This window comes from Scyliorhinus torazame, chromosome 4, assembly GCF_047496885.1.
Source record: "Scyliorhinus torazame isolate Kashiwa2021f chromosome 4, sScyTor2.1, whole genome shotgun sequence".
Taxonomy (NCBI): domain Eukaryota; kingdom Metazoa; phylum Chordata; class Chondrichthyes; order Carcharhiniformes; family Scyliorhinidae; genus Scyliorhinus; species Scyliorhinus torazame.
Window position 1 is genome coordinate 59,574,750 of NC_092710.1, and position 10,775 is coordinate 59,585,524.

At 46.1% G+C, this 10,775-nt stretch overlaps 1 protein-coding gene across 3 annotated transcripts in view; it reads right to left on the minus strand.

The window, feature by feature from the left end:
* Positions 1–5,287: 5,287 nt before the first annotated feature.
* Positions 5,288–10,775, minus strand: part of LOC140410250 (NACHT, LRR and PYD domains-containing protein 3-like) — a 107,428-nt gene continuing 101,940 nt past the window's right edge. For 2 of the 3 annotated variants that reach the window (XM_072498216.1, XM_072498214.1), the window contains 5 exons: positions 9,305–9,391; positions 8,958–9,128; positions 7,560–7,730; positions 7,255–7,422; positions 5,288–7,087 (listed from right to left, as the gene is read on the minus strand). In XM_072498216.1, the coding sequence (XP_072354317.1) occupies positions 7,000–7,087; positions 7,255–7,422; positions 7,560–7,730; positions 8,958–9,128; positions 9,305–9,391 (685 nt within the window). In that variant the 3' untranslated portion in view covers positions 5,288–6,999. The remainder of the gene's footprint in view (positions 7,088–7,254; positions 7,423–7,559; positions 7,731–8,957; positions 9,129–9,304; positions 9,392–10,775) is intronic. The other variant, XM_072498215.1, reaches the window with a different exon arrangement.

The following is a 10,775-nucleotide window of genomic DNA, read 5'->3' on the forward strand; positions in this document are numbered from 1 at the left end:
TAAACTGTACCCCACACACTCAGCTACACAACAGGTCCTGTGTCACTCGCAATCCAGGTGACTCATTTGAAAAATTTAAATGAAAATCGCTTATTGTCACAAGTCGGCTTCAAATGACGTTACTGTGAAAAGCCCCTGTTCGGGGAGGCTGGTACGGGAATTGAACCGTGCTGCTGGCCTGCCTTGGTCTGCATTCAAAGCCAGCGATTTAGCCCTGAAATCTGTGAGGCTTTATTCCATGACGATCACATTACCCCAAAAGTTGACTCCCATGTGAATACAGTGTGTGTGGCACTGCAAGGGACTCCAATACACTGACCCATTGGTTACGTTAACAATCTTCATTTACTACCCAACATTCTCCCATGTGTGTTGTGTGACACACATCATACTGACAGCTCTCCATCCACAGCAACTTGCCGCCACCGCCCGGAGACTTTGGCAGCGATGTGAACGAGTGTCAGCTCCACTCAGCTTCGGGTGTCTTTGGAGTTTGATTTGAAAATTTTATATCCCTCACTTCCCTGCCTCCCAGACTGTGTGCTGACAGCTCGGATGTGTGTGGACCCCTGTCACTGTAGCAAAGTCACTCTGCTGGACTCCCCCTGTGGGAGAGTCATCCTCACTCATTTCCATTTAAACATGCTGCTGCGAACATAACTCAGCAGAAACAGAGTCTTCAGCCCTCTGCTCAGGAGCTGGGCTGGTCACACACAGCCTCAATATACTCAACAGACACAGCAGCAGGAGACAGGACTCTAACCTGCTTTTTATTGTAAGAAGTCTTACAACACCTCTTCATTCACCTGAGGAAGGAGCAGTGCTCCGAAAGCTAGTGAATCAAAACAAACCTGTTGGACTTTAACCTGGTGTTGTTAGACTTCTCACTGAGCCCAGGCCAGTCCAAAACCGGCATCTCCACATCATGGCTGCTTTTTATTATTCATTTCTCCACAGGTTGCAGGCCCCTCTGTTTGGGACAGGGACAGCATTTTATAATCCATCCCTATTTGCTGCTGGCTATGGTTAGAATATCACACACACTCACAGATCTTCAACGACACAGTCACACAAACATATTCACACACACAGCCACACACAAACATATGCTCACGTGCACTGACATGCTGGCCAGACACATACATATTCACACACACACACACACACAAACACTCACATACACATACATATGCTCACGTGCCCTGACATGCTGGCCAGACACATACATATTCACACACACAAGCAGTCCTATCCTCACATACGCAGATGGACACAAGCTCTCACACACTCACTTACACACACTCACATAAATCTTCACACACAAGCTCTCACACACAGACTCACAGACTCACACACTCACATGCTCACGTACCTTACCCACATTTGCTGATTACTATTACATTAAAGCTGACTTTAACTTGAATCAATTTCTTCCAAAAGTTCTGATTGCTTTTACAAATGGAGCTGACATTTGCAAGCTGACCTATTTGTTGTGTGTGGGGGTGAGAGTGTGTCTGGGTTACATGTTTCGTCTGTCCACAGACATTACCGGCAGGAACCTTTACACATTTCAGAATCATAAACAACTCGGTGGCAAGAGATTCAGAAGATCAAATGCTGCATTTTTCTGCCTTTGACAAGCAGCTCTGCAGAGGCAGAGAGAGACCCTCTGATGGGGAATGTCTGAATCACACACACACCTTTACCAATCTCCACCTAGTGGGGAATGTCTGAATCACACACACACTTTTACCAATCTCCACCTAGTGGGGAATGTCTGAATCACACACACACCTTTACCAATATCCACCTAGTGGGGAATGTCTGAATCACACACACACCTTTACCAATCTCCACCTAGTGGGGAATGTCTGAATCACACACACACCTTTACCAATCTCCACCTAGTGGGGAATGTCTGAATCAAACACACACCTTTACCAATCTCCACCTAGTGGGGAATGTCTGAATCACACACACACCTTTACCAATCTCCACCTAGTGGGGAATGTCTGAATCACACACACCTTTACCAATCTCCACCTAGTGGGGAATGTCTGAATCACACACACACCTATACCAATCTCCACCTAGTGGGGAATGTCTGAATCACACACACACCTTTACCAATCTCCACCTAGTGGGGAATGTCTGAATCACACACACACCTTTACCAATCTCCACCTAGTGGGGAATGTCTGAATCACACACACACCTTTACCAATCTCCACCTAGTGGGGAATGTCTGAATCACACACACGCCTTTACCAATCTCCACCTAGTGGGGAATATCTGAATCACACACACACCTTTATCAATCTCCACCTAGTGGGGAATGTCTGAATCACACACACCTTTACCAATCTCCACCTAGTGGGGAATGTCTGAATCACACACACGCCTTTACCAATCTCCACCTAGTGGGGAATATCTGAATCACACACACACCTTTACCAATCTCCACCTAGTGGCGAATGTCTGAATCACACACACACCTTTACCAATCTCCACCTAGTGGGGAATGTCTGAATCACACACACACACCTTTACCAATCTCCACCTAGTGGGGAATGTCTGAATCACACACACCTTTACCAATCTCCACCTAGTGGGGAATGTCTGAATCACACACACACCGTTACCAATCTCCACCCAGTGGGGAATGTCTGAATCACACACACACCTTTACCAATCTCCACCTAGTGGGGAATGTCTGAATCACACACACACCTTTACCAATCTCCACCTAGTGGGGAATGTCTGAATCACACACACACCGTTACCAATCTCCACCTAGTGGGGAATGTCTGAATCACACACACACCTTTACCAATCTCCACCCAGTGGGGAATATCTTAATCACACACACACCGTTACCAATCTCCACCTAGTGGGGAATGTCTGAATCACACACACACCTTTACCAATCTCCACCTAGTGGGGAATGTCTGAATCACACACAAACCTTTACCAATCTCCACCCAGTGGGGAATATCTGAATCACACACACACCTTTACCAATCTCCACCTAGTGGGGAATGTCTGAACCAAACACACACCTTTACCAATCTCCACTCAGTGGGGAATGTTTCGACAAGACAGTGCTTGCGACTGAGTACAGTATCGGACAGCAAGTGATGCTTTCTGTATATAACCCCAGCACATTCCTGTCACCAAAATACTTAGGTCCGTACTCCATTGCGGATAAAGTGAGCCCTTCCATATATAAAATAAAGTATCCCAATGTGGGAGGAAATCGGAGCACCCGGAGGAAACCCACGCAGACAAGGGGAGAACGTGCAGACTCTGCACAGTCACCCGAGGCCGGAATTGAATCCGGGACCCTGGAGCTGTGAGGCAGCAGTGCTAACCACTGTGGCCCCCATACAGTTGGCATTACAATCAGCATAAAGTTGGCATTAAAATATAAAATTGTTTGAAAAACTGCAACAAAGGCAAACCTGGACAGTTGCTATCTAAAACAAATAAGACTCTGATTAGATCGGTTCAAATTGGGGCAGCCACTGGGGCAGCACGGTAGCCTTGTGGATAGCCCAATTGCTTCACAGTTCCAGGGTCCCAGGTTCGATTCCGGCTTGGGTCACTGTCTGCAGAGTCTGCACATCCTTCCCGTGTGCGCGTGGGTTTCCTCCGGGTGCTCCGGTTTCCTCCCACAGTCCAAAGATGTGCAAGTTAGGTGGATTGGCCATGATAAATTGCTCTTAGTATCCAAAATTGCCCTTAGTGTTGGGTGGGGTTACTGGGTTATGGGGATAGGGTGGAGGTGTTGACCTTGGGTAGGGTGCTCTTTCCAAGAGCCGGTGCAGACTCGATGGGCCGAATGGCCTCCTTCTGCACTGTAAATTCTATGAAATTACAAGAGGCCAACATTCTCGTCGCACACAAGACCAACAGTTCTTGGATATTTAATCATGGCTTATTATACTCAATTTTATCTTGTCTATCCATTTTAAATAGCTTACCACAACAGTTAAAAGGTAAAGTCAATTAATCATGTGCATCTGATTTGAGAAAATTTGGTTCCTCATTTCTTCCCAATTTTATAGGGCCATGAACATCTTTGCTCACCCTACCTGGATAATAGAAAATGTAAAAGGAATAACGTTTTGCATAATAGAGTTCCAAGACCTGTTTGAAGCCAACAGATAGAATGGGGGGGTTGGGGTGGGCGAATCATGGGAACCAACAGGGTCACAGAAAGCAGTCAGGGACGAGGGGGGGGGGCACAGTGGGGAGAAGCCGAAGGAAATGCCAGGAGGGAGCCCAGGGAGAGACCAACACGGGGACCAGGGGGCCCCTCGCAAAGCGATAAGAGCCAAACAAACCATCTACAGCGAAGGGAAGAGCCAAAGATAGGACCCGGAGACAGTAGAAAAGGGGAGGGGGGAGGGGAAGACAAATCGGGGGGTGGAGAGGGGGGGGGGGGGGGGGGTGGAGAGGGGGGTGCCGAAAAGGAACGTGTAAATTGTAAATAATAACCATTTCATTCATCTCTTGTCCAGTGTCAAATTGTAAACATTAATAAAAATGATTATTTTAAAAAAGAGGTCCAGTGTCGCAAAGTCAGGAACATTTCTAAGTGTAGATCATTATACAAAGTCGCATGACTACAGGTAACAACAAGGCCGTTCACTGGCCCCTCTGCACTTTCACAATCGCAGGATTTGCATTTCCCAGTGAATTTGTTTAAAAAATTCCGCATCTATTTAATGTTTAATTTTCACGGTGACACCAGACCAGTCCCCATGTTGATGTCAGAAACAGGGATAATTTAGAATCAGTAAACACTATAAAAGGTCATGAACAGCAGAATGTCCCTCGACACCTTCCCCATTTCTCCTCTCAGTGGGCCATCCCATCCTGGTGCACCAATCTCTGGAACTTTGTCGCTTTAATATGATGTGTTCAAAAGTGACCCACCCACAATGGGCAGGATTTACATCGCAAGTGTGGGCTAAACTGGAGAGAAACTCCACAGGGCCCAAAAAAGTGACCAAGTGTCATTTGATAGTGGTGGGGAACTCGCCGGCAGAACTGGATGGAAACTCCCCGCAAAACCGGCCACAAATGAACTTAGAATTATATATTTTTAAAATGTATTTTATTACAAACATGTATCAAAAAGGTTACAGCAAATAAATACCCCGGGAAACATACTTCCCAGCAATCAACTATACGGTCTGGACAAATTTCTCCCCCCCACCCCTGCGACGGACAGCTCCTCAAATACGGTCACAAACACCCCCCGCCTTTTCTCAAACCCCCCTGCAGAGCCCCTCACCTCATCCTTTATCTGCTCCAACCGCAGGAAGTCGTACAGGTCACCCAACCAAGGTGCTACACCCAGTGGCGATGCCGACCGCCACTCCAGCAACGTTCGCCGCCGTGCAGTCAGAGAGGCGAAGGCCAAGAAATCGGCCTTCCTCCTCTCCATGAACTCCGGATTCTCTGAAACCCCAAATATCGCCATCAAAGGGCCCGGGTCCACCTCCTACTCCACTATCCTGCCACAATGAACACCTCCACACAAAATCTTCCCAACTTTTCACAACCCCAAAACATGTGCACGTGATTCGCTGGCCCCTGCCCACACCTCTCACACTCATCTGCTACCCCCTGGAAGAACCCACTCATTCTCGCCCATGTCATATGCACCCTGTGCACCACCTTAAACTGTATCAGACTCATCCTTGCTCAGAAGGTCCCATTTACCCAACGCAGTGCCTCACTCAATACTCCCCAATTGATCTCACCTCCCAACTCACCTTCCCATTTCTCCTTGATCTTCGCCACCCGCTCGCCTCCCTGCTCCTCCAGCCACTTGTATGTATCCCCAATTCTTCCCTCCCCTTCCACATCCAGAAGCAGCAGTCGCTCCAGCAGGGTGTATCCTGGCAACCGAGGGAACCCCCTCCCGACCTTTTGCGCAAAGTCCCCAACCTGCAGATACCTGAACTCATGCCCACTCGGCAACTCTACCCTCTCCCTTAGCTCGTCCAGACTGGCGAACACTTCCTGCCTCTTTGCTTCCTCCACCTGGAGAAATTCCAGCTTGTCCAGAAACTGCCCCATGTCCACCTCCTCTCCCCTAGATCCGCCTCGTAAAGCCCATGGCAGTACTCCCTAAATGCGCTTGTTTATCTCCCCGGCTCCATCACCACATCCTCAGCCCCAGTCCGTACCTTCAATATTTCCCTGGACATGGCCTGCCTCCGCAGCTGGTGCACCATACTCATATTGCACGCCTCTTGCCCTACAGTTGCCCTGCCGCCTTCCCCGTTGTCAATCTGTCAAACTGCCCCTGCAACCTTTTCCTCCTCGCCAATCCCTCCGCAGCAGGCACCCTCAAATACTCCCTGTCCACCTCCACTATCTCGCTCACGAGACGGTTATGTTCCTCCCTCCTTTTCCTATCCGCACGAGCCTTAAACTAAATAACTTCCCCTCGGACCATTGCCTTCAGTGCTACCCAAAAAATGGCCGCTGATACCTCCCCATTCTGATTCAACTCCATATCCTCCTTAATCACCGCCCACATCTTACCACAAAAACCTCCATCTACCAACAACCCTAAATCAAATCTCCACCCATGAACTTTGAAATGTTACCGTACAATTCCACCCATGTAGTAAGAACCCAGGAATAAAGAGTGCAATTGTCAATGTTGCATTGGAGCTCAGACTGATCTTCACCCTGGGTCCTTCCTGTCTGTACATTTCCCCAGTGTCCCATTGGGGAACATTCAGCCCCGGATCTCCTGCAGAAGCAGCGCTGTGGGGCCGGCAGGCGGAGTCTGGTGACCCTGTTGCTGGGCCTCTGATGTCACAATGGGAGATGACACTCACTCAGCTCGAGATGGAAACTGGGAAACGGCCAATAGGATTTCAACCTGGAGCCCGGCCGGTTAAAGGGGAGGGACAGGGAATCAGAGAAACATGTTCACAGGATGAGAGCGGGGATGTTTATAAATTGAAATGTTCACACTATCACACTCAGTCTGGATCTGGATTCCCGCAGTGCCCTCAGGTGCCTCTTTGTGGTTGGACTGAACAGATTCTCCAGCAGCCTGAAACAGATTAAAGATTTAATAGGAATGAAATAGAGTGACTATAAGTGTAAATAACAGGGAGACTGGAATTAATATTTTTCTAGTAACAATAAATATTAACTATAAATCTACTAAATCCATTTTATGTTTTATTTCTTGCATTAACTGGTGACACAATCACTTACAACATCCGCTGCAGACTCCTGCAGGTCAGTGTGAGGTGTTGGAGAGCAGGAGCACATTGGTCTGTGAATGAGTTTGACCCCAGGTTCAGATCTTTCAGTGACCGGTTTTCACTGACGGCGGAGTCAAGATCCTCGACACAAGAATCTGTGAGGCCTGCACTCCATAGGCTGATGGGTGAGAGAGAAACAACAGGAATCAGTGTATATACACAGAGTTTATTACCACCGTTATTACTGATACTAATAACTTACAATGTCAGATATTCAGTTGTTAGAATCACAATCTCACACAGTCTGGTACCTACTTCAGTGTCTGTATTTTACAGTCCGGATTCCTCAGAGCCGCAGACAGTAGTTTCACTCCTGAATCTCCCAGATTACTAACACTCAGGTCCAGATCTGTCAGTGAGTGGTTTGTACGGAGAGCATCGACAAGACTTTCAGCACAAGAAGTTGTGAGAGCGACAGCTCCCAGTCTGCGTATCAGGGAGATAAATAACAGAAATCAAGAGTAAATCCCCAGTATTTATCCGCAACATGATTATTGAAACTATTAATAATGTACAGTGTTTATTAATCACACTATTACTGACACAAAAGATAGTATTATGACCCCGGACCAGACCCCAACAGCTGCTCGGAGAGCGGACCGAAACTCCAATATTTTATTTAATCTGTAAGACTGTGAGGAAAGGTCACTTTTTAAATTAGTGTCACAAGTAGGCTTACATTAACACTGCAATAAGGTTACTGTGAAAATCCCCTGGTCGCCACACTCCGGCGCCTGTTCGGGTACACTGAAGGAGAATTCAGAATGCATAATTCACCTAAAAAGCATGTCTTTCGGGACTTGTGGGAGGAAACTGCAGCAACCGGAGGAAACCCACGCAGACATGGGGAGAATTTCGCTCCAGGAGTGATTCCATGCACAATTAGGGATATGGTATGTCAAAACAAACTTTATTCATACCACAGTGTTCATAATTTTAATCTTAGGAAGACAAATAGCTTTCAATTACCAGTTAAACAATGCTTATCAATACAATAACCCTTAACTGCTATCTTTATTTCCACTCAAACAATACGCATCTCAAGCCAAAATCCACTTTTAAATACAGTTGCCAAACTCAGGAATACATGCTGTAAACAGATGTCTCTGGTAAACCACTTTGAGACAGAGATCTTTTGAGACTGCTTGAAAGAAAGAGACTTGACACCCTGTCAGAATAATGCAGAATCTCTGGCTGTATTTTCAGAAGCTTACCTTCCTGCCAAAAACTAACCCTGAAAACCTCAACACCTGACTGCTTCAACCCCTGGCTCCTCCCATTAGCCTCAATCTTACTAGGCTGAACACAATGTATCTAATTATCTACTCCCCAGGGAACCTTCTTAATATAAACAAAAGTCCATTACCCCAAACGTTTACGATGCTTTAATTGCAGCTCTTGTAGCCACAAAGCCTTGTGAACTAGGATTCTTTAAAATCACTACTGCAGCAGTCAGACTAACCCAGACTAACCCTTACTGTACCAAATACGTATAATACAATATTTCTGAATTTCCTACATTCATCTTAGTAGATATGATAACTTTGTTACTGATGCCAATACTATGTTTATTAAAAACATTATTGAAATTGATAATATATGGTGTCTAACAGCAGTTATCATAAACATAATCTCACACAATGTGTTTCTTACCCCAGTTTTTGTATTTTACAATTAGGATTCCCCAGAGCCAGACATAGTTGTTTCACTCCTGAATCTCCCAGTTTATTATTACCCAGGTTCAGATCCGTCAGTGACTGGTTTATACTGAGAGCACAGGCGAGATCCTTAGTACAGGAATGTGTGAGAGCATTATCATAGAGCCTGAGGATCAGATACAAAGATTAAAATGAGAAAGGGAAGTAAGGGGAAAAATAGCAGGCGTGATAGTAAATCACCAGTGAGTACTGATAACACTATTATAGATACAAATAATAATATGCAATGTCAGACACCCAGTTATTACAAATTATTACAATCTCTCACAGTCTGGTACTTACTCCATTTTCTGTATTTTACAGTCCGGATTCGTCAGAGCCACAGACAGTAGTTTCACTCCTGGATCTCCCAGATTATTGTAACCCAGTCTATACAAAGAGAGTGGGTAACAACCCAATTCAGAATCAATATCTGATGATTTTTTTTTCTCGAACATCAGAGAAAGCACTGAAATGTTTCAGGAAATTACTGGCACAGATTCTCCAACTCATCACTTATTCTTTGACTGAGAGTAAATACATTTACTGAAGAATGCACGTCCGCTGTTTCGCCTTTAAATGAGCCTCAGCCCTGTTCATTCACTGCAAATTAGGATGACTACTCTGGAGCTCCTCAGCCCTGTTCATTCACTGCAAATTAGGATGACTACTCTGGAGCTCTGGCTGCTCCTTAAATCCTGAATTGTGCGTGAATGAGGTCCAATTCCTGTAATTAAATAATACAGTGGCAATTTCCTTCATTTTATAGTCTATGCCTTTGATTAATCTGTATAAAAACTCAGGGTGAGTTTTATTGTACTGCTGTAAACTCGGCACCCACACCCAGGATTTATTGTGACAAGAAGAACTGATTTTGTCCCATTAAAAGTTTTCCACGTCCCTGTTCTCTTAATTCATAGGGATTGGGGAGCCTCTCAATTTACTCATCATTAAATGGGCTCTTCATTATAGTAATTTCAGGTTTCATTGTCTGGGAGGTTGGTGCATAATTCCTGTCAATTATTTTTCAAAGCAGCACCTCGTACATGGACCAGATCATTAAAGGTTCCTGATTTCAATGCCCCTGCTTTACGCAGGAGCCGCTTGCAGTCTGCATGAGGCCTTCCCACTGACTGGTGTGTGTGTGTGAGAGAATCCAGACTGACTGGTGTGTGTGTGAGAGAGAAGCTCCAGACTGACTGGTGTGTGTGTGTGTGTGTGTGTGTGTGTGAGAGAGAATCCAGACTGACTGGTGTGTGTGTGTGTGTGTGTGTGTGAGAGAGAGAATCCAGACTGACTGGTGTGTGTGTGTGTGTGTGTGAGAGAGAATCCAGACTGACTGGTGTGTGTGTGAGAGAGAATCCAGACTGACTGGTGTGTGTGTGTGTGTGTGTGTGTGAGAGAGAATCCAGACTGACTGGTGTGTGTGTGTGTGTGTGTGTGTGAGAGAATCCAGACTGACTGGTGTGTGTGTGTGTGTGAGAGAGAAGCTCCAGACTGACTGGTGTGTGTGTGTGTGAGAGAGAATCCAGACTGACTGGTGTGTGTGTGTGTGTGTGTGAGAGAGAATCCAGACTGACTGGTGTGTGTGTGTGTGTGTGTGAGAGAATCCAGACTGACTGGTGTGTGTGTGTGTGTGTGTGTGTGTGTGTGAGAGAGAATCCAGACTGACTGGTGTGTGTGTGTGTGAGAGAGAATCCAGACTGACTGGTGTGTGTGTGAGAGAGAAGCTCCAGACTGACTGGTGTGTGTGTGTGTGTGTGTGTGAGAGTGA